This window comes from Chelon labrosus (assembly GCF_963514085.1).
Source record: "Chelon labrosus genome assembly, chromosome: 4".
Classification (NCBI taxonomy): domain Eukaryota; kingdom Metazoa; phylum Chordata; class Actinopteri; order Mugiliformes; family Mugilidae; genus Chelon; species Chelon labrosus.
The window spans coordinates 26,455,369-26,482,869 of NC_140340.1; the positions used below are offsets into that span (position 1 = coordinate 26,455,369).

Sequence of the window (27,501 nt, forward strand, 5' to 3'; positions counted from 1 at the left end):
CCACAGGCTTCCAGAGGCTCTGCTTTATTGTGCGTATGGGGTTATTTGTTTGCTTTCCTTCCATTCTGGTTTGCATATGGAGCAAAGCAGGGAGCCCCGAGGATATGTTGCCCATTAGTCTTTGTTTTGACATGATTCCCGGTGCAGCTTGGTTATTTTGCAGGTTACTGGGGGAGGCCGGTGTGAGCTGTACCACTCTCTAACTCGCTAACCCAGGGTCTCTGGGGCACAGTGCACACATGGAAGCACTTTAGAGCTTCACTACACAGCAATTGGGCCTATTACCATAATTACAGCTTTAAAGCCCCAGCAATTTGTATCAGGCATGCACCAGTGCAACAACCAGGCCTTTGGCCCCGCGGAACAACAGGCGCCCCCTTTTTACTTACTACACACTCTCCTTTGTCTCTATATTTCATTTGTTTTGCTCTTCCTTCTTATTCTTAAACTCCTGTGGTTACATTAGTATCAGAAAAGAAAAGGAGTTTATCATATTGCTGAGATTTGGGTCGGTGTTCTTGAGACTCTCCGCTACAATGGGGATACAGTTGAGCCTGGGATGATAGCTGGATGAGATTAAAAAAAAAAAGGTTTCCATGTGGTGCAGAGATGGGAACTGGTTTTCTCCAGTGCATTACCCCTTGGTTACGGCTACAGCGAGCAGAGTGGGACTCTGTTCAGGTCGTGATCTTTATTAAAAATTAGGTTCTGCCTATTACTGCTGTTCGCAGCAATATAAGGGGAATCACCGTGCTCTCATAACAAAGCCAAAATAGAACTTCTCTCAGCGCTGCGGCTTCTGCAAACAAACAAAAAAAACCTGTTCTTTTTTTCTTAGTGTGTATGTGTTTGTGAGGCAGTGAGGGGGGGAAGGGGGAGAGTTTTGATTGGCCCGTCCCCAAACTGACTCTGCTGTGAGCATTAAGCCTTGGTGCATCCTGACGGCGGCTTGCACACAAGCAGGCCTATTATTCACCGCGGCCGAGGGTTTGTTTTAACGCTGGCAGCCCTCTGTGGCCCCATTAGACCTGGCCTTTTGTCCACTGCGCTTCATAAACACATCAGAACACTCAAATAAATCCTTCCACTCGGCCCCCGTAACGCCTTAATCAGTGGGACGCTACAGCAAGTCGGCAGGAAAAGCTTTTATACATCTAATTTTTCAGCCGCGGCTGTAAATTCATGTTCCCCGGAGTGACCACTCAATCATCAAACCTGATTACGCGACGCATCGAGCGGAGGTAAATCAAATCATGTAAAATAAGAGGCTTTTAAATGGCCTGGGATAAAATGGTTTGTGTAAAGAGGCTGCTCGGTTTTAAACAACTGCGGTGGCCTTTGGACATTTCACCAAAATGAAGACACACACACACTCACCCTGTAAGGCCTCTACTCCTCCACACTTCGTAGAGCACCAGCGGGATGTTGCCGCTCGCCGTGGACGACCCAGCCTAGAGAGAGAGGGAGAGAAAGAGAGAGCAAATAGAGGTGCGATGACGGATAGATTGTCTCCTCGGCTTCCTGCTTCTCGGACAGACACCCTGTTTAGTCTTCCCTCGCTGAGCCTCCTTCAACCTCTCCCCCCCTCCCTCTCCCTCTCCATGCTCACGGACAGCTGTGTCAGCGCAGGTGTCACCTCCGACACCCACCCAGACACCCGCTCTGAAACACACCCAACCACTTGCCCACCCAAAAACACACTCAACAAGTTCGCCTTGTCTGCCTCCGCAGCCATCAGTCCTGTGGATTTATTTACACAATATGGATTAGCTGTCCGGAGAGTTTTTAATCCATCACCGTGGAGTGGCAGAGGGGTTTGAGAGCTGCAGGACAGGGCCGGTCTGGGTTAAGTGAGGGTGTTTAGTGGTGGCAAAAGAGAGAGAAAAAGGAAGAGGCGGTGAGGAAAACATTAGAAGGGAGCAAGGAGTATATGTGGGAGTGCACGCACGGCAATCAACGCTGCAGCTTGTCGGACACGCAGGAAACCGCTTGCAGCATCCGCTGTAAATTGTGACTCTGAGATCTGCTGGAACGAGAGGAAGATCCAAACTTTTTTTCTCTCCGGTAGAAGAAAAAAAATCACCCCTATTCCTCATGTTTCTTTTGGAGACAGGTGGCTGAGAAATGGCTCTCCCCGCTCCACGTCTGACAAGTTTTCTTTTCCTTTACTGCCGTGGAATGGTGGAAGGAGGGTGTCCAAAACACATACACACAGACACACACACACACAGACACACACAGTCCCTTAACTTATGCTGACATACAAAAATATCTTCATGTAGCTCAGGTTTTTCTCTGACTGGTTTTGTTAAGTCAGACTTAAAAGTTTGCTTCACACTGAACTTTTCTGGTTCTCAAACAAGTGATTCAGAAGACAGCAGTAACACATCCATGTTCAAACACTCCTTCCTGCCACTGGTGAACATGACATCCGATCGGCCAACCTAAAGGAGAAGAGCAGCGTTGTACGGGAGCAGCGTAGGAGGCACGTGGCAGCCCTGCGGTGTGCCAGACATGCTGCCACTGCTGTAGGCATGGCGGTGTGGCAGGAGTCCTGACCTCGACGGGCTTCACGCGTCCAGCTGCGCTTTGGACGCCCGCCGGCTCGGGTCTCGCCTGCGTCAGGCCGCCTACTGCACAACACCGGTCTTTTATTCTGCCTACTTTGCAGAGGGAAACTGAATTGACAAGTTCCAACACCCAAACTTCCTCCTCGTCGTCCGATCCAAACCGTTCATTCCCACCAGTGCCAGCACTGCTCTCCCCGTCTGTCTCTCTTTAACTCTCCTGTCTGGACTTGTCATCCTTTACTGCTCCAGGAGTTTTTGGAACCAAAACCAAACTTCTGCCCCTGACAGGCTTTTAAAAATCACAGCTACGCTTAGAACCGAGGTAGTTTCAACTTCAAAACCAGGTCAGATCTGAGAGATAATATTTAGTTTTAACGTGTCATATGGCCCGGGTGGCTGGGGCCTTTCTGTGTGGAGTCTCCATGTTCTCCCTGTGTCTGCGTGGGCTCTCTCCATGTACTCCGGCTTCTTCCCACCGTCCAAAGACATGCTCTTTAGGTTCAGATTCTAAACTGGCCGTAGGTGTTTGTCCCTCTCGCCCAATGACAGCTGGGATAGCTGGGATTTGTAGTATATGTAGGTCAAAACAAGACGTATATTGATGCAGATCTCTGAGACCTTCTGACACTTAAGCTTACGGATTCCTTGGCGGGTTTAAAATATAACAAAAACAACCCCTATACCATGTGAGTCAAAAAAGTAAATATAATGTTACATGTCCCAATTCTCCTTATTCTCTTTGTTAATACTTGCAAATTAATACAGACAGCTGGGATATATCTCTTTTTCATCATCTTTCAAGAAAATCCCTAAAAATCGTCATGTCCTCCTGTAATAACAAAGTGCAGATTTATTGAACACAACGAATGGGAAAATGCAGTACTTGACATTATAACGGATTTTTATTTTTATTTATTTATTTTTTTTTTTTTTAGAGTTGACTCGTTACAAACGTATTAAAAATCATCAGAATATAAAATAAAAACTAATGCAGGTCGATCTGAAACATGGCCCCCTCCAGCCTGAGCAGCGTTTCATTCTCCCTGAACGCAATGAAAGCCTTTTTTCCAAGCTCACCTGTGGCGCCTTAAGTGAATCCAAAACCTGGCCTTATAAAGTTATAACTGAACCCCAGCACAGGCCAAGTCCTTTGCTGGTGGTTAAATTGCAGCAGCTGCATTTCAGATAATGTTTACAGGAAGCTTTTGTACCGCGCTGTTCCAGCTACAGCCAACAGCTTCTCGCAGGAGATCAAGACTGTCGGAGTGTTTTGTTAATTCCAGTATCTCATTAGTTAGGATGGGGGTGGGAATGGAACAGTATGTCTTCTCCAAGGACAGTGTGTGTGTGTCTGTGGGGGGGCTGATTGGGGTAACTCTGAACTCGCTACCCTTTGCACACACAGGCATATTGAGGGAAGCCAGACGTACAGTTTGAGCAAGCCAGAAGAAAAAAAGGTGGTGGAGAGAGGGAGGAAGAGGAGGAATACCACAACACAGAGAGGAGGGTGAGAGGGGGGGCTTTTGTAGAAGATGGACAGAGTAGGAGAGCTAACAGGAGGGACTCTGGCCTTCTGCTTCACCTCTCAGTGACAAGCAGCCTTGAGATGGAAATTCCTCTGGAGCAGCATCAAATCTTAACACTAACCATGTGCACAAACATGTCTTCCCGACACGGTCCATATTCCGCATCAGGTGATGAATGCCTCACTACTGTCCCGCCGCTACCTCGGCCCGCTCTGTCCCGCCCGCTGACACTGTTGCAATCAACTCAGTCCCCGGGCCCGCTCAGCTCCCTGCCTGCGAGGCATCACCTGACAGCAGTGTTTAAAAGTCGCTGCCAGAGGAGCTGGTGCGCTCTCTGGCTGGGTTTTAGTGTGTATACCTTTGCGAGCATGATCCTGGTCTTCGCCACGTCAAGCGGAGTGGTGACGAACGCCGCTACCGCACCTACAAAGAGAGACACACGTACATTCAGCAAGCATAAAAGGACTCAGCTCTCTGCTCTCAGAAGAGTCTTTAAATATAAAAAGAAATTAACCCATAAAAGTGTCCAATTACTTAACCGCAGTTACAGTAACATATTAATTCAGCAATAAACAGTGCAACTCTTGGCCCTACTCTCCATTGAGTCCGTGAAAATGATGATATTCCTCGTCCCAAACCTTCCCCCCGCTCTGTTATTAGACCGCAAAAACCAGACACACTACTATTCCCACCTCCCCCCCTTTCCTACTGACTCAACCGACACCTTTCCTCTGAGCTACACACACACCCACACACACACACACACACACACACACACACACACACACAAACTTCCTTTTCCAGCACATAAACATGCACACACACCTGGCTACATGTGCACAAGCGCCACTGACTCCTGTGAGCTTTATAGAAGCAGTCACACCCCGACTTCCCTCCGACACCGCACAAGCTGGAAGCTGGACGGGGCGGCTCAATCCAGACGCGTCCCCGCTGAGCTGAAGTGCGAGCGTAAGTGAGAAACTCTGCGTGCGTGTGTGTGTGTCACAAACATAGCAACTGCTCTCCACAAACACATCCATATGGGCCACCGAGGAGCAATGCGGCTGCAAGCGAGCCGAGGATACGGGAAAACATTCAGATTTGTGCGGCGTGACGTTTCACTAGTTAATGCTGGCTGATTATAAGAGGACAGAAATGATTTGTTTTCTCTTCTCGGGTGGATTGACTCAAGAGCATAAAAAGATAGATGTTTTGTAATATTCTTAGATAGCAGTAAAAGCAAGTATTAACTCAGTAAATCTTACACATCTCATCTGAGTGATCTAACTTTCGCTAAAAGGGAGGAGGGGAGGAGAAAGTGACGGGATGAAGTTTAGACACTCAGTCAGTGGCTGATGTAACCTCGGGCTGGGCCGTTTTCAGTAGGAGGTTCGTGCGGGGTCAAGTCCGCCGTAAGTTAATGCGGGGCACTGGTGGAGATATCTGGGATGATTAAAAGCGCCTGTGTGAGCATTTCCAGTGTCAAGCAGATTATGTACGAGTGAAAGAGAGAGTGTGAAGTGCAATGTAAGGGGAAGTGACTGAAACTTGAGGATCCCTCTTGGACGGCAGCTTGGTCACGGAGGGATGTGAACTTGACTCCCACCCTGGACCCCACGGCCCCCCCTGTTCCTCCAGGCCCCGCCCCACTTCGCTCGCACACACACACACACACACACACACACACACACAAGCCCTACCACCCCCTCACTTCTATTTGTGTCAAATTCTTTTCCCACATAATCCAATTTCTCAGAATTAACCCTGAATGACTCATTGAGCTGAATACTCAAACACAACACATTTATTTACTTGCAGTGGATTATTATTAAGAATTTAACTTTCACTAGCTCTACAATAGGTTCAAGTCAGCAAAAAAAAAAACTCCCTCTGACAAATCCAAACATGTTTTTAGGACCAACACCTAGCAGTTATATCTTTTATGCTGTCCTTTCTATGCATATCTCTGTCTGCAACTTAATCAGATTTCTTTCTCCCTCTTCTTCCCACTGAGGCCAGAGGCCAGGTGGGGTGGCGCAGGGCCACGTCTCAGCTCCTCAGGGTGTCGTGTCCTTATTTCCTTTTCTCTCTTTCACCTCCATCTCCATCTCAGTGTCGCCCCTGAGCAGCTTACTTCAATCTTCCTTTTGTCTGGCTTCTTTCAGCATCGTAAGAGTTATTGACTGTTATGGAGTCCAACGACTGCTCAACGGTCTGGTCTGCAGAACTGAACTTTGTCGGGAATATGAATTTAGATTGTGGTTTTGCTTTTTTATCATGAAAAAGCAAAAGAGAAAATGGGTGGAAAGACACATGAAGTGACTTTTTTTATTTTTACTCGAGAGCAACGACACTGGATGCACATGCTACTTTGCTATACACTGATCAGGCATAACATTATGACCACCTTCCTAATATTGTGTAGGTCTCCCTTGTGCCTCCAAAACAGTTGTGACAGAGAATGGACATGGGCCTTCTGAGGGTGTTAGTGGGGGCCTTTGGGTCCCACAGTTTGAGGGGAGGGGCCTCTGTGGATCATCCCACAGATACTTGATCAGTTTGGGATCTTGAGGGGTGTTCTTATTTCTGCAATAACAGTCAGTACATATTAAAAGTGGCCCAAGGCATCACAGTTTGGTAGGTATTATTTTTGTATGAAGCTGTGAAACCACAGACCAGTCAGGGTGCCCGTGCTGACCCATGTCTACAGCTCAACAACCAAAGTAAGAAAACTTACAAGAAAAGTCACCTCATGTCTTTATCAGAGGACGTTGTTAGCTTCTTATCGAGCCTTGAAGCGGCACTCATAGCGAGCAAAGATTAGTGTGTGTCACTTATGTGAGGAACATATGGCACCAAGATGCAAGGATGCTGTAGCCATGTGGTTATGCTTGGTCTGCAACAATGTTCAGGTGGTGGTACGTGTCAAAGCAACATTAACAGAAATACTGTTACACTATAATTAGGTCATCAGTGGTATTCACTTCAAAGGTCGGTGGTTTTACACCACACTCATATCACAGAGTTAAAAACGAGTTAGAAACTGATCATACTGCAAAGCCACATGTGTTTTCACTTATCTGAGCCAATCAGATCAAAAGCTGAAGTTGAGAGGAACTACAGTATGCTGGGAATCATGTGATGTTACTAAACCTGGTGATTCAACGAGTACAGGATTGTTCAAGATGAGCCAGGCCTGCACACAAACGCTCACACATGACTGCCGCACAATGCGTGCTGGTGAAATCTGGTCTGGCTCCCAACCTGCCTGCTCATGTATGTGTGGGGAACAATGACTTCATGAGATCAACGTGGCTACAGTTTTTCTCCACTGAATGCAAAACCTCAGGGCACGATGAAAACCCCTGGCACTTCCTTGATCTAAGAGCTGATTGGTTTAAATGCTGGATCAACAGTGTTAGGCTTCATTGAAACATTTCTTGTTTAGTTTAACTGGAGGATTTTCTAGCCTGGAAGCCGGATGGACTACACTGTCATGGCTTACACGTACGGCACATTTGCACTATAGGCGACATAAGCTACAACTCGGTCAGCGTTGCAAGCGACACTGTCGCCAAGTCACTGTGTGTCACTCAAGCTTTCGGTAACATCACTGATGGATGCATGCTTGGAACGGGAATTGACTGTAAATGGGTGAAGCAAACATCAGAGGAGCAACAGAAAACAGCTCAACTTTCATGTTGTGTGTCTTACCTGACTAGCTAAGCCTTCATTAATCCAACCATGCTTCCCCTACTGTGCCCATACCTGAAAACTACTCTCAGGAGTACCATATTCTCGAAGCATTAAAAAGGCGCTTTGAATAGTTTGAAGAGTTGAAGAGTTTTATAATAGATTTCCTCTTCCTGCTCAAGGCTCTTGCCAGGAAAGTTACTGAGGAGGGACCACTTACAATAAGCTATTTTTATTTATCAGATCATGATTATCACTCCAGATCCGGTAAAATCCCGCAGGAACATTTTCTTAGTTAGGGAAGTAACACACCAAGCAAATGGCCCGCTGTTTTCCAGTGTTTCCAGTCGGTGAGTGTCTGTGACCCTTGTGTTTGTGGTGAGTTGCACATCGTTGGCACTAGGTGGACTCTTGTGGCAGTTATTTCCTCTTACACAGACCAAGAACATATGTGGCTGTAGTGTATTCAAGTTTTTTTGTCACGACAACGGCACTGGGGAGGTGAGGTGACGCCACAGTTGGGTAATTCTTTGATATCAGTTTGGCGTGACCCTACCTTTAGAGAGAAGAAGCCCTCCTGGACCTTCTTGTATGTACTATTAATATTTTATTCCAAACGCATTTTATTATCAATGCTAATGTTCAGGTCTTTGTAGAAATAAAACATCAAGATCAGAATGATACTTGGATGTGACCTTTGTTTCTGGGTTTAAAACGTCTATCTGAATAAGGAACAAACATAAAGCTAGTCTCAAAAAGAATGCATCTCTTTTGTTTCCTGGTTTGATTTAATTCTCGAGTAGTGTCTCAAGTCTTTTTTCTTATTCGGAGAGTTTTTAATCAACTCCCTTCCCTTCTTTCACTCTTTTCCTGCGCCTTTCCCTCTTTCTAAAACCACTTCAGGCTCCAGTGCTCAGGAGGTCGCACAGCTGCAGGGGCCCATACCCAGAAACTGGCCCCTCTCATCCCTCCTCTATTTCCCCCTGATTGTCTGTCTGTCCCCTGATACTCATCCAGTCGAAGACAGAACCATAAAGTCTGTGGCTTGAGAACCGTGATGAAGGGACTTTTCTTTCGAGAAAACAATGCAGGATCACTGCACTGAGGATAGCAAGTGATACGCTGTTTGGTAACAGTGGTTGAAAAAAAAAAAAAAAAGACTGTTCTCATTTTTTCCTCAGTCCTCTCGACTTCAGCAGGTCTGGTGTGCAGGTGAGGATGTGGTTTGCACGCAGATCTCACCTTTGAGGCATCTTACAAGAATGCGGCTTACGTAGGTAAACTTGTCCTGCCCTCCTGGCCATCTACTCACCCATCCACCATCTATCTATCCATCCAGACACCATCCACTCCTCAGTACCGCTTCGATCCCCTTTTACCACCCCCACCCCCCCACCGCCTCTTTCCCAAAGCAGCATATAATCCCCTGCACCTGCAAAAGCTCCACATACTGCTGCCTGCCAAGAGTAGAGCGTGTGACCTTGCCTCCATGACCACAGCGTCTGGGAGAAAGAGAGAAACAGAGAGAGAGAGAAAGAGAGAGGACGGAGTCCGTGGAGGGGGATGATGAAAGAGCAAGAAAAACAGAGAAAGAGGGAGATAGACAGGGAGAGAGAAAGAGAGAGAGGATGATTGTAGTTAGTGGAGATATCAGACACACTGAAAACACATTGTGAACCTTGGTCTGGTCTGGGGTCCTGTCTGGGCTGGGAAAAGGGGCTGTCCGGCTATTTTTGTGTTGCCTCGTCTCCCCAGTGATGTCATGCTACTTGTTTCCCAAGAACTGGGACGGGACGAGAGGGAGGCAAGAGAATCTGAAGACGCGTTCCCACTAAATTGCGCTAAATCTTCAGACATTTTGTGTAGATGCCATCGTGTTAGTTCATCACATATTCACATATCAAATGCACTTATTAACACGTTCAATTATTTGTTAATCAGTCTGATACGAGCCTGGAAGCCAGTGTGAAATACTGTGCTATCAAAGTAAGGAGAGCTCACTGGAGAAAATGGCGTGGCTTAGCCAGAATCAGAATATAAGTTTGGTAACACACTCTTTGTGTTTCATCATGGGCAGTGTTTCAACCAATACAGAGAAAATATAAAAAATAATTGGACAGATGTCCAACCAATCAGAGCCATTTCATAGATGACATGTATGACTACATTGCTGTTACTCAACTTCAACTCATAAATCACGCACACACAATTTGACTGGGGCCATCAGAGCTTAGCTGGAGGATTATTTACAACATAGCGACTCCAGGCAACTTTTTCCTACCAAAATATTGTGGGTGGGAAGGTTCAGGCTGGCTTCCAGGGTATTGATAACCATTAATGTTTAATATAATCTATCAACAACAACAATATATACGACTACTACCACTAATAACAACAATAATAATGTATAATTATTAGGGCAGTCAGTAAATTAAAATATTTAATCACAAATAATTGATTTTCATAGTTGAGTTCAAGTTTTTAATGACAACATGGGAGTGGAAAATATGCAGGCTTTATGCTATTTACTATGACTGCACTTCGGATTCTGCTTGCTTTCCACAGCCTCACTGCTGCTTTGAACACTTTGTGATTTTCAAACTGCAATTTGGGACGAGGTCATAATAACAGAACAGGCACGCATTAATTGTGCGCTATAGAAGTCCTTGTAAATGTTGTTGAAAGCATACTAGATTTTACTGGCAATGAATCATAGAAAATAGATTCTGAATTGATTTTCAATTTATTTATTTGTATGACCATTCTATGTGTGTTTTTATTTGTCCAAAACATTCTTCAATGATTAGAGTGTTTGAAAATGCTTTTACACCATTGTACAGGTCAAGCTACACTGCCATTAAACAGCGTCAGCAGCAATGGATGTAGATACAGACAGCATGATTTACACTGTATTATTTCGCCAAATAAGTACTTACGGAGTCTAAAAACCCACACATGCGACTGGCGACTGACTGAAACCACCTGATGTTTTTATTTTGATATTGAGCGGCGGATGTGAAGCGAGGCTGTCTCTTTTTCTCCCCCCGACTAGTTTCGGGCAAAGCGATGAGGAGACCGACCACGCAAGGTTTAGTCTCTGTATGAAATCCATGTGGACAGCTGGGCTGCCTCGAGCGCTGCAAGGTATGATTACTTCTCAGGGAGAGCAATTGAGCAACAGCATGAAGCGATTACTAATATTTTCTTTGTCCATTGCCCCCCTCACGAGTTCAACCTGTTGCACGTTATCTCATTCTCCTCCTATCCCACACACATGTGGACATCACAAAAAAATACGCGGGGGTGCGTGCATGTGCATGCAAACACAAACACGTAAATACAGAGGAGAGGCAGAAGAAAGAATCAATGGCAGATAGAGAGTGTGTGAGCTCAGGATGTGTCATGTGTATTCCATTACAGGGCAGATTAAAAAAGAGATTTTGTTTTCCACATCAAAGGCCTCACGCTGGGGGATTCCTCTGTTTCTCTCCCTTTCTGACTCTCTCCCTCCCTTACTCTGCGTTTCATGAATAAATAATAAGGAGTAAACCTGGGAAAACAAACTTTTTGACCTGTGAACCCTCATGTCAGGGTCAGACTTTGCACCTGGATGACTTCCCACAGGAAAGAGGCGGTGGGTCTGTGTGCATCGCATAGCGCTGTGTGTCGGGACACTACATACGCATCTCCCTGGTTCAGTCTTAGTTCCCATCACGTCTTTCACTTAGAATTCCTTGGATTTTTTGTGGCTCTCTGTTGGTGTTCAATCCTAACCTAGATGTGTTACACCCTCCTGTTTTGCTAATGTTATTTTTGAGGTCAGGACAGATGGAAATGACTGTGAGCCTCATTCTACTGTTGCTGTTGGGAAAAAACAACCAACTGAAAACCACAATCTTGTGCAATTAATGTCTGAAAGAACTGTGAGGATTATTCACATGGACACTAAAAGCCTGGTGTGAACAGGCATTAAATCTCACCGCAGAGAACAATGTGTGAAAGTCTCTCATAATTTATGAAAGTCTCCAACACGCCTTATCCTGATAACCAAGAAATTCAAGGATCACCTGAACTGAATGAACTCCACAGAAGGATTCAGGTGCTTTCACCTCTCCTAAAAAACCCTACAGCCTTGGGTTGGTTGGTTTTCTTCTTTTTTTGTCTCTGACAGCTGTGCTGGCTCAGAGTGAAATAAAAAGAAAAAGGCCATAACACAGCACATTACAATCCCGCAAAGCAGATGGGAGATCGTGCCACACACAGGCACTCTCACAAATCCCTTCAGTCTAGCATTTTTCAAACTGAATCACATTATTTTGGTTTGAGACAGTCTCTGAACGCCGTGGTGGTCACCGTGGAGGAACGGCAGTAAAGACCTGTTTGCTTGAAAGCCTCCTCGGCTAGTTGGCGAACTGAAGTAAGTTATTAGGAGAGGTCCAGATTACTGCAGTGCAGCTCTCCACCAACGGATGTGTCCAGATGGCCTGGAGAGAGAGGGCCTTTGACTGAAGGACAAAGAGACACTTGTGGACGACAAAAAATCTAACCCTAGCAAGCACACGACGCACACGCACACGTGCACGCACACACAGCTGTGCGCCGTATTGTTCGCCTTAGCTCGGGCCGTTAGCTCCCAACATTGATGGAATGTTTGACTGTCCGCCTCTCGCGCCCTTGAGACATGATGTCACGCCAACAAAACGCCGTCTTTTCAAAGAGAAACGGCTTTTTATGCGTTCAGGGCCACACGATGAAAAGACAGCGAGAGAGGGTGGCGAGGAGGAAAAAAAAAAAAAGACATTGAGACTACAATAAGAGAGATATAGAGGACTGGATATGCTCGGAGCTCATGATAAATTGAAGGATGGTTTGATGGCGGTCATGACAAACCATTAAACTGGGGATGTAAAGTCCCATTTTTGCCTGCCGCAATGATACAGGGGAATGCAGAGGGTGAGCCTGCTGTAAATGTGTCACAGTGTAAGCACAGTACTATAACTTTACTACGAATTTATTACAGGGAATAATCACTGCACAGAGGGGTGGTGTAGGGATGAAATAGACAAACAATAAAAACCCAGGGGGAATGAGCTAGACAAACAAAAATTAGTGAACAGATGCGTACCTTTAAATACTCCCAAAGTGGAAACTGCACCAGAGAGAACGGGATCTGAAAAACAAACGCACAGGGTTTAAATCATCTGGATTATGTCAGCATTAGTTTTTTGATTTTTCTGGAGGTTCGAGTTTCATCTTTAACCTCCAATCTCTTGCACTTGTCATTCCTGCCACCTCTCTCTGTTTCCTCTCACTCGTCTGACTGCTCCCTTGTTCCTTCTCACTGCTGATGATTAATGAATGAGAAGGGCTGTGGTCTGGCAGTCCCGAACGGATAGATGGATGGAAGGACGGAGCAAACTTGGAGAGAGGAATAGAGGAATAGAGGGATGGAGGAAGGGTCGAGAGTGGAGGCTGGAGTGTGTGTGTGTGTGCGTGTGTGTTGCCACTGGAAACACTCAATCGGCAGAGGCAGGAAGTTACAGCAGGAGGAAATCGATGGCAGTGCCAAGCCAAAGGGGCAAATGACACACAGACCACACACGCTCCCTCGCACACATGCACAGGAAAGGGTATACTTTATGTAAACACACACACGCACACAGAAAGACGCACAAAAAGGCTAATTCAAAAAGACATGCATATTCTCTTATACACACTGCAGACACACACGAGATGTGTCCTGTCATCTTGTGCTGCCGGAACGTCGCAGCAGGACGGGAAGGAGGAGCGGGAAGAAAAACAAAAGCAAAGGGAGGAATAAATAAAGTGACACTGAGTTGTGTCATCGGTCTCTGATCCCAGCAACAAGAGGAGCATTCATCCGTCTGTGCAGCCTCCACCTACGTGCTCCATCAGACTGTGTTCGCACATCGGTATAAACTGGATCCAGCTGTGAGTCAGCTGGGCCGCAAACACAATGCATGAGCTGTGTTTATACCACCACCTAATGAGCTTATTAAGCAGTCCAAATGAACTGACCTCATATAAACACTCCATTCAAAGGAGATTAAATGAAACGGTATCTTCTTTTTGAGAGATGAATATAAGACATTTTTATAGTATCATATTACTAGTTGACTATGAAAGTAAAGGTGTGAAAGCCGTCGTAAAGTAGCAATCCTAGAGATTTTCATAAAAAAATGTCTGCTACTTAAACTTTATTCATCCACAAGGGAAATTGCTTGGTCACAGTAGCAGTAACACTCTTAAGAACCACGGATAAAGAAAGATTAAATAAGATAAAATAAAATAAAATAAAATAAAATAGTAGAAGCAAAATGTACAAATTAGCATGTTAGTATAAATGTACAAGAAATAGAGATAGAAGAATATATATAATATACACAGGGATGAAAGTAAGGTGTAATAGTGTCCATTACCATGACTAACATGGTAACGGCCGTATCACTGAATGAGGAAACAGAAAGGTGACAGAGCCTATGGTCCACTGATGAAATTATTGCTGCATTTATATATGAATTATTAAGAACTGCATGTCTGTGACAACATTCCTGGAAAAATGTTCTATTGATTTACTGCTAATGTAATTTCTAGAAACAGATATTTGTATGAATGCAGAATGATAAATCATCATCTGTCATTTTTGGCAAAGAAACAAGAATATTTCTTGTTGAGCAGCTACAGTGAGCTGTTAGATGAAGTGTCACTGTCACTGTGTCCTGCTGTTTGCAGAAGGTCAGATCACGGTTGCTAACAGAAGGATGGAAAAGGACTAATTAGCACCTGACCTCTTTGATAAAAGAATAATTTGTTTTGCTGCCCCCAAAATTCTAATCACTAACTACAAGTGCTGCCAAGTCAACCAGCACTGAAATGCATCACATTACCACTTTCACTTTTTTTAAAAAAATGATAAATGGCCGACTGTCCAAATGTGTTAAATGTAAACGTGACGTTAACATTACTTTATTACTAATGTCAACATAGAGGAAGAGGGGATGTATTGCTGATAATTTTCATAAAAGCTCTTGCTTGATAAAGCCAGACTGGTATGTGGAGAAACAGAAGTGTTCGGCCATCTGGTCTATCCGGGCAGACAGAAGCAAATTCCCTCAGTCCTCTGAGATTATCTAAAAACTTTATTTGACGTACTGTAAGTCTGGTATCCAGCCCCCTGAAAGTGGACTGTTATAAAAGTGCACCTGTCTTTTATTACCACCCTGATGAGCTCTGCTTTTCCAGGCCAGGAAAAGAGAAAGACACAGACAAAGAGAGGGTAGGTGTTGGGGTGACCACTGCTATTAAACTGGAAAGTTATCCTGAGTCAACATACAGCATGTCCTGACTCATTTAATATTTATACTTTATAACTTTTGGACGTCTTGCGCATATAACAGATGTTAAATTGTTAATGTCTATAGTACTACATCCTGTCTCTTTCAAAAACTGCTCCATAACATATTTACATTTTGTTTCACAATCGTCTTCAGTGTCTTGTTGTTCTAAATTAATTTGAAATTTAGCTAATACCTACTGCCTAATAAATGCTTAAATAATTATAAATTTTTTGAGCAAAAACGTCACCTAGAAGATCTTTTTTAATAGTGGCAGTGAGTGCAAAGAGAGAAAGGGAAAGACAGATGGGTTCAGCAGAGGATCTGGAAAGAATGATCCACCAGTGATTTATGACTTGGTTTGACACCCCTGACACACTGTGCATGCTGTGTGTGTGTACGCACCGGCTGCTAGGCAGAAACGAAACATCTGAAATCCATGTGACGTTTGATTAAAATTGATAAGCTTTTCCGAGTTAAAGAAGGGCTGAGAGCAAACAGACACACGTTTGAAACAAGTATGAACCTGACTCGATGTGACGCATAGCAGAATCCAGCCCGGTGTGTTTGTTTGTTTGAGTTGTAATATCAAATACACAGGCTGGAGGACAGAAGGGAGATGAGGGAAGCAGTTAATCATCGGGACGATCGGTAGAGACAGGAAGACACAGAGACAGGGAGTCAGTAAAGCAAGTTTGTGTTCGTTGAAATTCAACAGTTGTAGCGGCGACAGGTGAAAAACTCTTTGGGGACGTGAAGTGGGCGGGCACCAAGTTGAACTAACCCCAAATTTGAGATCACAACTTGATTTAGCCGATAACCAAACAGATACGGGTGACTGACAAGGAAACCACAAGGAAATACCACAGATAGAGGGGCCTAGAGCATCGAGTCAACCCAGTTTGAGTGGCGTCGTCGTTAAGTCGTTGAAGGTATTTTGTTTTTAAATAGAGTGGTGACAGCCAGAAGAGCTAGTTCTTGATGATTCATAATGTCAGTTTAGGTTTTGCTTGTTTCACTGCTGAAACTTGTGGGGTGGAAAATATACGTAGGTAGGTGGCCGAGGTGCCCCGAGGAGATGGTTACCTATGCACTAGCGACCAACTGTCAGCGATAAAGCGATGGGCGACAAGCAAATTGCCTTATATGAGGAAGGGCCTTAAGAAAGGATTAAGGACATCAGACCACTGCACTATCCAGTGAAAATGTAACTGGAAGTCTACTAATTTCTGTTAAGCTCAGCAATGTGTGCAAAAGCAAATACAGCCCAAGGCAAAAAAACCCCCCAAAAAATAGTTTCTTTCTTTCTGTTTTCTAGGGGAGGTAACCATGGAAACAGACAAGAGCATCACCTTGTGCACTTGATGGCTGGGGGCGCCGCTCATATCCTTCCTTTCCTTGCGATCACGAGTGAAGAAAGATAATAAGAACCACACGTTTCTTGGGCCTGCTGTCATTTTTAAGTTCCCCTACCACTGAGTGAGGAAATTTTACAATTTTTCTGGTGTTTATAAAATGTCATCATTTTATAGGAAGACAGAAAAACCTAACACAAGAAGCTATTTCGCTAACAAGACAATAAATACATCAACCACAGTGCTCTGTTATTAGTCACTCGGATCACTGTGTCCAAGTGTGCAAAAGATATTGAAAGTATAAAGAAGCTGCATTTTTATCTGACTTCAACCAAATAAGTGTCAGATTAATTCACTGTAAAAGTGGTTAGCAGCATACTGGGTGAATCAGAGGCTCAGCGTGCTGCTCCAGGACACTGTGTAGAGCCACCTGGTAGTAAATGGTTGCAGGTGCTGAACCTGAAGTCCAGAAGGAACACTTTCTGCAAACGTTTACCAGTGGGCGCACCGCATGGTTTTGATATTCTCGAGTTACAGAAGGGTCTGCCACAAGCGTTGAGGACACATTTAGACCTCGGCTATGTCATGCTAGACTAGCACACAACCGTGCAGGCAGCCAGGGCCATTCTACGCTGGGCTAGCATGAAGACAGCCGGCAGCACAAACCACACGCTGCTCCGCGGCGGTAACTCCTGATTCCATCTCATCTCTCTGCCTCGTATAATGCTTCAGCCACCGTGGCCTATTCAGCTCTGTGAAGCCAAGTTAAACTCACTGCGTGCGTGTCTGAATGATTGTTTCGTTATAAAACAGACTGGTCTTCATCAGTTCCTTTAAGCAGTGGAAAAGAAAGTCTGCATCATCTAGCCACGGAAGAACAGAATCCCACTAGAGAGAACCAGAAACATGTAAACAAACGATCATAATAAGGAAGTGTGGCTTTTAATTGTTCAAATAATTGTAGTATTTAACGTGTAGCTGGTATTTAAAGGATCAGTCAGCAGGAGGAAATGCTTCCCTGAAGGCAGAGCAGCAGTGATGTTTATGTCCATTGAAAATGACTGAGGTTTCCCTCCGCCTGCCAAAAGTTTACTAGCTCACTCAACTCCAGCTTGAGCCAATCAGTACACTTCTACGGCTGCATGAACAACAACCGAATCATAGCGACAACCAGAGAGATGAACACACCCAGTGCATTTAACACGCTGTTGAGGTCTGAAAACAAGACCTGCCACTTGACATAAAAATCTCCACAAAAACACACAGACACGCTCAAAGAATGGAAGGCCACTGATTTTTAAAGCTATAAAGTAAAGACGACCGGAATTGGAAAACATACTGTTTATTTTGTTTTGTCTAGCCATGTTAGCGGCGTGACTCTCATGTTAGTATACACTGAAATATCTCAAATACCACGTGGTTTGTTCTAGAATGTTGTAAAGACCAGTGTTGGAACAGTCCCAAGAAGAATAATCCTTTTGATTTTGGTGATGATTTTTTAAATTTATTTTCTTATTCAGTTGGTGTTTGCAGTTCAAAATGAACCAATCCTTATATGGATTACCAATGAAATTAGACCAGGCTCTGCAACTAATTCAAACTTTTCTGACCGGCCAACACCGGGCTAGCCGTATGTCACATTTGCCATGCCCGCCAGTTGGACTCGTCCCTCTTTGGCTTTACATTTAAAGTCAACACTGTTCTGAAAAAGTACTTAATGTACTTAAAATGGCACTTTAACTATAGGTCTGTTCAATTTTGGCCTGGGATATTTTCTTTCTTTTTCTACTGTTTTGAATGGAAATGCAATTAAATGAATTTTTCAAGACATTAAAAGAGCTTGAGTTTACAATATTCATGTCTGTGTGTATTATTTGATTCAGTCGTCCATTAAAATCCATTTAAATAAAAAAAAAAAATGTTGCTTTTTGGGGCATATATTGTTATGCGATTAAAATATGATTAATCGAGAATTAATTCGATTAATTTTTTTAATCGAGTCCCACCCCTAGTTTTTATATTAAATGGTTTAATTATGTATTCATTTACTTAAATAGTATTTCTTTCTCTTTTTTTACTTTCCATATTAATAAGACGTTCAGAGGTACAGGTTCTATGATTTCTAAATTGCTATTGATTAGACAGCAAACACGAAAGATGGCCTCACTGTCATTTAGTCATCGCCTGCTGCGTGAAAGATGTGAATCAGAACAATGAGAAAGTTCATAATACGGCCCAGCTGTCTTTTCTTTGAACTGAATTTTACGGGTTGGAGTCTCATGGAGGAAAACCATTAAATTAGCAATATATGACAGAAATTGACATGACGTCGACTGAAAATAAATAATTAACTGGCAGTGGACTCTGCCAGTCACAGATAAATTACAGATTTGTCCAATCACACAACCCACTCCCTTCTCCTAATCTGCAGCTGCTGTCATTTCACAGCCCAAATTAAATATTACAGATTACATACGGCCACCTCTGTATTTGCCATTGTAAATCTTTTTCGACAAAATAAAGTAAAACTATGGTTCAGCGACAGAGTTCCAGGAGCTCAGCAACATCTGCTCCACAAACATCTGTGTCATCCAGCCGTCCTCCAGGGACAGGATTCCACTGCTGGGAAACACACAAAGCCGTCACACAAACATGCTATCCTGCATGTGTATGCCTTGCGTTTCTGCAATATGAATATACTGCCGTGCTTAATGGTATTTCCGCTGATGTGTATGCGTGTGTGAAGAGCGGCATTATATGTTTGCCGGCTGAAGCATTTTGCGAGTGATCAAAGATGACAGTGCCACTTGCTGTGACTGTCAGGTACAATATTATACAAATATGGAGATTGCGTCCGCTGTGTCATTCTGCTGACAGTGCTCCTGTTTCTGTGCGTGCATGTGTATGCGTCCTTGCCAACTGTATTAGTTCTAACTTTATTAGTATTCAGAGAGGCTCCGGGCTGTCACAGGTCCTTAGGCACTCAGCGGAGGGCAGGAAAAACACATGTCAAAATATATTCACATTGAGGCTGATTGCGGGCAGGCCAGTTGGCTGCAATTTGACAAATGACTTTTAATAGGTCATAGCACAGCCTTTGCATACTAATGAGTATTAAGAAGGAGAGAAACGGTAAGAGAGATTGATATTAAGAGACAAGCAGACAAATGTATAGATGGCCAAACTGACAGATGAGAGACGTTATTCATCTTTTCCAAGAGATTTCTTTCCCAACAAAAACAGCACCACAGCCCTCCAAAACCAACTTTCAAGCAAAAATTCAAGCATAACAATGTTGAAAATAATACAATTCTATAGAGATTATATACAGCTAGCTAAAAATATTTAAATCAGTCATTTAACCAGCATTTTTAACTCGTTAAAAGCATTGATATTATCCTTGGCAACAACAAACCTAACCACTAATTACACTGACTAAAACCCAACAAGATTACAGCCATTCCTATCGAACTTAACTGTGGTGAGTAGTGGTTAGAAAAGCAGCTTTGATACCATAGGGTCACAGGTTTGCTTCCCCCCATTGCCTTGGGCAAGCGCTTAAACCTCCAAACTGCTCCCTGGGCGCTGCACAAATGCCAACCCACTGCTCTGAGTGCACACACTGTTGTGGGAACTGTGACGACTGAATAACAAATCTCTAATGTATCTTGGCCTAAGTGGATCATCCAACTTTAATTATCTATAATGCCAAACAGCCAATCACTTTTTCAAACAATAGTTGTAGTATAGAAATCTGCGCCTTGTGCAAAACATGGGCAGACTCCCACTTTGCAAAAAACCTGTCAGAACTTGCATTATATGGTTTCACAAAGCCTGTATAGACTCCATTACATTATTTACGGTCATTTCAATGACAGTAAGGGACCCCCTTGCAGATTTTACTGTTATATTATGAAATCCCAGACACAGCTCACACTCTAACTCAGTCAAGACACTATGGTGCAATCCTGAACCCAACCACATTCTGCTCCATTCTTGCCACCAGATGTGGAGCAAATGAGCGAAAGGGCCGATGATTTATGAGCCAGAGAAGTCTAGTGGATCTTCTGTTACTGCTTGATATCGAGCGGCCATTCCAGGTCCATTTGGCAAAACCTCCTGAACCTGTGAAACTGGAATTTACCAAATGTATCATTTCAAATGAGACCATGAGTATTGTCTCATATTCAGTTTATACACAAAATTATATAAATGATGACTCCTTTCAAATACTTAAGTAGTCATTTTAAGAAATAGTGAGTCACCGAAGTGTTGAAATTGAGAAACAACAGAGGAGAGGAGAGGAGAAGAGAGGAGAGGAGAGGAGAGGAGAGAGGAGAAGAGAGGAGAGCTTTTAAAAGAAAGCAGATGGGAGCATATGGTGAAGCAATCAACAGCAGCCTCATTCAAAGTGAAGAATCACTAGGGCCATGTGAAGACCAAGAAACACTCACACACACACACACACACACACACACACACACACACACACACACACACAACATACAGACTAGGCAGGCAGAGCAAAGCCTACAGTCTAAGTCCACATTTATTACCTGCTAATGCAGCAGGACTGCAAGCTGGATTCACTTCCCAAAATGTGCACACACACACACATACTTCTCACACAAACATCCTGACACACCCACATTCCACTTGCCGCGTCTCACGAAAGTATGACAAGGAACTTGCTGCGGTGGCACGCCGATGCCAAAAAGCCAGATATCAGATTTTAATATGTTTAATTCTGATAAAGTCATCAATCTTTTCAAAGAGGCAGGTGGTGTTGGACTATTCTGTACATTACTGTGCCAAGGGTTCAACGGCAGTCTTGAAAAGTCAGCGAGCTGGAAGAAGCCAGACCTGTTGGACAATCTCAAGGTGCACACAAAGACAAGTGAAGCACGCAAGGGCTCACGAAAACAAAAATACAAAAACAATCACTAAAAACTGCACAAGTGAATATGTGCCAACAGCCACAAGCAAATCAGCAAAATACAAATACACACAGGGCGCTTGCTGGGTAGTGTTATTATAATAGAGTACGAGTGACATATGATATGGATGCATGTTGCAACACCCTGAGCTCTACGTAAAAAGTGAGTGGGGGCAGCAGTTACTTCCCTAAAATAACTCCAGCTGGACCATTTTTGAAATCCAAATGGGGCAAGGAGAGTAGAGTCAAACATATTTTATGATCACGATATGCAAACTGTGCGAAAAAGGAACGTAAAACAGTACCATTTACTCTACATTTTGAATGTAAAAACTCAACAGCCGCTCTATTCAATAGGTTTTGATATCAAAACCTAAAGCATACAAACATGCACACAAAATTGTTCCCCAAATGTAACTGCTTGATGTTGTTTTTTTTTCAAAACTTTCATAATCTGCTGTTATTTTATTCTATGATATCTTTTCTATCAGTTAATTTATATATTTGTGGTTCTATAGCATTGTCATCACAATTATGTTTATAATAATACAATAATAAAAAAAATAAAAATACAAATTCAGTTCAAGTTTTATCAAGCAAAACCTAATTTGAGAGACATAATTAACACTAAAGTTGTCAATGATTTTGTGTTCATTCTGTCTCTTCCATAAATAAAGTAAAAAATAAAGTCCAAAATGAAGTATCTCTAAATCGGGACTTTGAGAAACCAAATCAAATCAGGAAATTAGCAGCAATTCCCAGGCCTAAACTCTAATCATTATACACACTATAATATACTAAACTCATAATCATCATCATCCGCCACTTTAAGCATCCAAACAAATGTTAGTAGTGTCATGACGTGATTTGAAAACACAGCTGGTTAAGCTCTGAAACCTTCCAAGATGGCGCCTCTTTAAACCATGCATTATATGGGCTGTTAATAATTATCCTATTATGCGCAGGCTGTATGTCACATTACTAAACACAGGACCCAAGTCGTGCGAGCATATACGTCCGAACTAATGTCACACCTAGTAACTGCAGTGACGACACGCCATGCACCCGGCAGTGACGCTGCAAAAACCCTGACAAAACATAGGAGGAATTTGTATGTGTACAGTCCTGTAAGAGAGACAGAGGGGGCTGTGTGTGTGTGTTCATGTGTGTTCAGGGGGTGAGAGGAGAGGGGAGGGGAGGGGAGGGGGTGCACCTAAGTACACCTCAGGGACAGAGGGGTTCAGGTCCTTTTAAATAAATAAACAAACACATAAAAAAAAAAAGGTCAATCGATAGAAGGAGCCTGATCCGGCTCTCTGGGCCAGTGTTTGGCCTCTCACTTCATCAGAGAGGCCTGAGGGAGGGAGACAGAGAGAGGGGGAGAGAAGGTTGGATTACTTCTCTCTTGGTGGTTGTGTAGTTCTAGTTAGTGGAAGCTGAGGCCTGCTCTCACGGTTACAGAAAGCAGGCCCCAATATGGTTCCACGGCTGTAACGCAACACACACCTGTCCTTATATTCCCCCCGTTGCACACAAATCATATCAAAACTAAACCAACTGCACATACAAAGAACTCCCCCTGTGCTCCACGCTTTTCCACAAATTTGTCTCAGATTAGGGAGTGTTGGAGGCCGTGCAGTTGTGTGCATCCTGCAGCATGAGCACATGTCCCTTTAAGATACAGCGTAACTATGAGGAGTGTTCAGCCTTAAGCGACGAGCAATCACTCATCCCAAACTTCCCAGCTCCTCTGCGCTGTAAAAACTAGCGTGAGTGTGACTGCACTTGCTGAAGAATTCCACCTGACAGTTTTGAATGCCAAGAGCAGCGCATAGTGTGTGTGTGTGTGTGTGTGTGTGTGTGTGTGTGTGTGTGTGTGTGTGTGTGTGTGTGTGTGTGTGTGTGTTTGTATGTTTAAACAAGCCAAGCTAGGGAGAGGCTTGAGCGCCGGCACTTCTCCCGCGAATCGCAGCTGGCCCAAGTTCCCATCAGCAGCCTCAGCCCGCCGAACCTCAACACAGGGCAGTAATATTTCTGACAAATTAAGACTTGTTCTAAGGTGGAGGGAAAGAGCGAGAGGGAGGGAGAGGGAAAGCCGGGAGTTGGCGGTGGTGTGGAGGGGAGAGAAACAGCGCGCTGGCAGAGATTCAACAAAGTAATTCCATCGACATGAGAGAAATGCCTCCCAGAAACTCTGAATAATATTTATGTTGTGTTGGAGATTTTTTTTCTTCCTCCCACCTGTGTGCAGCTTTGTGCGGCTTGTTGCTTCAAAATGGACGGTGATACAGAAGAACAGGCAGAAAAGACACACACACCTTGTCATTGGCAGACATCTGACACTGCTTTGTCTGAGAAATCTAGCATGTGGAGCAGCAGGGGCATTCACATGAGCCGATAAGTCAAATTGCAAATTAAATTAAAAACTTGTGGAGACCTGATGTGGTAAATAAACTAGCAGTTTGAACATAAAATATACTGGTCACTTATCAGGACAATGAAACGTGTATTCTTTCACTGTGTTATGACCATGACAGTTTGATCTGTCATGGACACTGACAGATGGCATCAGTGGCAGAGGGCATATTAGCCAGTGAATGGTGATGTGCTGTGGTACAGGATGCCCCGAGGGTCAAGCAATTAGCTGTTGACACGAGGGAAGATGTATGGCTGCTTGAGGATCTGTCTGAGGCCGGGAGTGAGACGTGGGAGAATGGACTGAGAGAAAACATGCTGGCGCTGAGGGCTGAGGAGAGACGGGTGGTTGGTTCTGCAGAGTTAACCGAGCTACATACGAGTGTACTTTTTAGTTTCTTACCAGCAAATAAGGCAGAAAATTAAATATAGACAAAAATCCTTGAAGGAGTAGGTGAGTCCAAACCTCTGACTATTTAGAAACATTCTAAGTTTATATTCTCATACTTCCTAGAACACACAACTTTATTATAAGGTGTGCTCTCAGTCATCTAGGCAATGGTATATCCAAAAAACAAATCTGAAACGAAGGCAACTGGAATTGTTGGGTTCCTTGAAGAAGTTTCACTAATAGAGTTCCTAATGACTGGTGGGGAGTTTAGGTTTTTATTAGGAAGATCTGTGGGTTGTGCCTGCTTGAAACTCGCATTACTAGGGTTTGTAATGGAATTTGTCGTGGCTGGTTTATCAGAGAAATGGAGGCAAAAACTTGTTCACCCCAAAGACAAAACAGGCAAAAACAGAGCAATGTAGTTTACGCTATTCACCGCAGTGAAAAATGTACAGACCTGTACATTGGGGAAACACATGTAAGACGAGGGACAGTCTCTTGAGGACAGCAACGTACACATTTTAGCTCGAGAAGACAGATGGTCACATTCTCAGTCTCAACAACACAGCATCTGTCCCTAAAAATTTCACCCCACCCTTCACACCTTGAGCCTAGATCCTCTAGCCAGTAATGAGTTGTTAATGTACCAATCATTGGGGAAAGAAAAGGCGTCATGAAAGTTTGGGGTGGGCAAGACCCACAGACGGTCCTATTAAAACCCAAATTCCCCATCAGGCCTTAAGAACTAAAAGGCAGATGGAACTCTGATGCAGTGAAAGGTCTTCAACAAAACTTCACCAAGTGCAGTTTCCTTTGTTTCAGTCTTGTGGGTTTTTTTGGACACAAGACAGTTTTTGCTAGTCATGGAGGTCGCTTTGACTAATAATTCCCCTGGGATTAGTGCGACTGTTAGGACTGCTGCAAAAGCTGTAAGGATGTAGTTTAGGTGTTTTAATTGTACAATGTGCAAATCTGTGGTTGAACAATTTGACAACCAAAATATTTCTATGCTAATTCTGGTTTGCTGTTTACAGTAATAATGTGCCACTTATGTGCTGTGCCATTGTCAGTTGCCAGCCACCCTATGGCTGTGGGTTGGACTACTACCAGGGCAGTCTATAGTGCAGTGTTAAGTTAAAGATAGTTAAACACCCTCAGTGCTGATGTGAGAGCTACTCTTCAAAAGAGAGGGAACAAAATGGAGTACAGCATGGGACTGCTAGCTTTGATATCTCCAGCATGGCACTCACACATGCCTGTATAAAAACCGCACATAGTAGAAGTGCAGACACACAAACACCCTGTTCTCTGGGAGCAATGCCCACAGCAATAAAACACAGACCAGAGACATTCGGCTAACCAATCCCAGCCTGAAGGCCAACTGCAACGTTTCTTACTCTCTCTCTCTCTCTCTCTCTCTCTCTCTCTCTCCCACACACACACACACACGCACAACCACACACAACCACACACAACGGCATATCTTTATCAGTCGGGAATCAGATAAGCACAGCAGCAGCACAGCTGGAAATAACGAAAACACCATAGTGAGAAAAGTGCATACTGGCAGTGACGCAACCAGTTTGAAAACACACACACACACACACACACACACACACACACACAGACAGATGAGACGGTCAAACAAGACCATGTATGGACCTGATCAATCCCTTGTAGGCCTTGACAAAAGGCAGCACGACATAAAGCTGAGCTGCACTATTGTTACTGAAAACCCCTTTATGGACAAGACATCTAAACTGCTTGACTATATTATCCATCTAGTCAATAGGTCAGTAATTCTTTTGATTACTAACACAGACCCAATATGTTTTTCAAATGAAATAATAAAAAATAAATAAAACAATGCATCATATCTGGAAAGGCCATTTCCTTCAATACCACTCCATTATTTAGTTCAACGCTGCCTTTTATTGGATTTTAGCCATCATACAGTTACTTTTAGTTAAGGACCTTAGATTTTTGTTGTTTAGTGATACTCGTTTATTTATTTCTTTAGCCAAATTATTGAATACACAAATAAATCTTTTGAAAATGTTCTTTCTGGAAATTCAAACACAACTAAGAGAGTATGCTAATATGCTTTTCAATGTGTGTGAAATTTTATCAATTTTGTAAGTATTTGTCCCTATAATGGATTTATGGCGTGTCACTGACATGCCTTGACTTCATCCTATGAGGAACGTAATGGCTTGTAACAAACTTAATCGCAATCAATCCAGTAATTGGTGAGGTATTTGACCCTAAACCAAAAATGTCAATCTGCAAGTGGAGCCAGAGGAAAAGTAAAGTAAGTACAAAATGTCCTACCAATCCAGTGTACGTGGAGATACTTAACTGAAAACTTTGACCTGCTGGTAGCACGGTCAAGGCTCAGTTCATTATAAATTCATCCACAGGGGAACATCATCACAATCTCAAGTTGAGTCTATAGGCCTCATCCTCTGGGGAACTTGAATATCAAGACAAATTTAATGGCAATCCATCCATAGCTGTTGAAAGGAATTATTTCACTGAATATTTGTGTTCAATAAAAGTTAACTCTGAATCCAATATTATCTGAAGGATTATTGTGGTATATCAAGCAAACATACTGTATATTAACCATTTGGTTCACACAAGGAACAGCTGCATCTTAGCATGGAGGTAGATGAGTGTTGAATTATGAATTGTTTTGAACTCCTAACCTCTGCTGGGGTTGAGTGAGGTAAATGCTTGTGGTGCGGGTGACACTTTATATTTCTTTTTTTTCTCATTGGACATTAAGCAGTGACATCACAGTGCGACCCTTGACATTCAGGTGCTTTGTTCCAGATGCTTTTGGGTCGTAACTGCTGCTGCTAGCAAGACGATGGTTGTGGCTAAGGAAACGGGGCGGGGGGGGGGGGGCATATGGCAGGCTTGAAGTGGGGAGCAGGTGCTGCTTCTGGAGAGCCTCATATGACTGGCCAGGGGGAACGGGGCGCGTACACAACAGAAAACCTGCAGCAACAACTAGGGATGTCCCGATCCGATCACGTGATCGGAAATCGGGGTCGATCACGTGGTTTCAGACTCGATCGGAATCGGACGTTACATCCCGATCAGGGATCGAATATATATATATATATATATTTATATTTATTCTCATTATTTTTTTATCAGATCTATAATATTTCAAAACAAATGAGAAAAATAACAGCTTAGTACTATTTGCTGTTATGTGGTGGTACAGAGTCAGACCGTCTCAACTCCACACA

The 27,501-nt window shown here is 43.5% G+C and overlaps 1 protein-coding gene across 1 annotated transcript in view; it reads right to left on the reverse strand.

Moving 5' to 3' along the window:
• The window catches only part of slc25a26 (solute carrier family 25 member 26), a 51,853-nt gene that overhangs the window by 6,037 nt on the left and 18,315 nt on the right, over positions 1-27,501 (reverse strand). Inside the window, exons 6-9 of the mRNA XM_084543467.1 lie at positions 12,915-12,959; positions 9,222-9,291; positions 4,455-4,519; positions 1,378-1,451 (exon numbers count right to left, since the gene is read on the reverse strand). Of these exons, the coding sequence (XP_084399593.1) occupies positions 1,378-1,451; positions 4,455-4,519; positions 9,222-9,291; positions 12,915-12,959 (254 nt within the window). The remainder of the gene's footprint in view (positions 1-1,377; positions 1,452-4,454; positions 4,520-9,221; positions 9,292-12,914; positions 12,960-27,501) is intronic.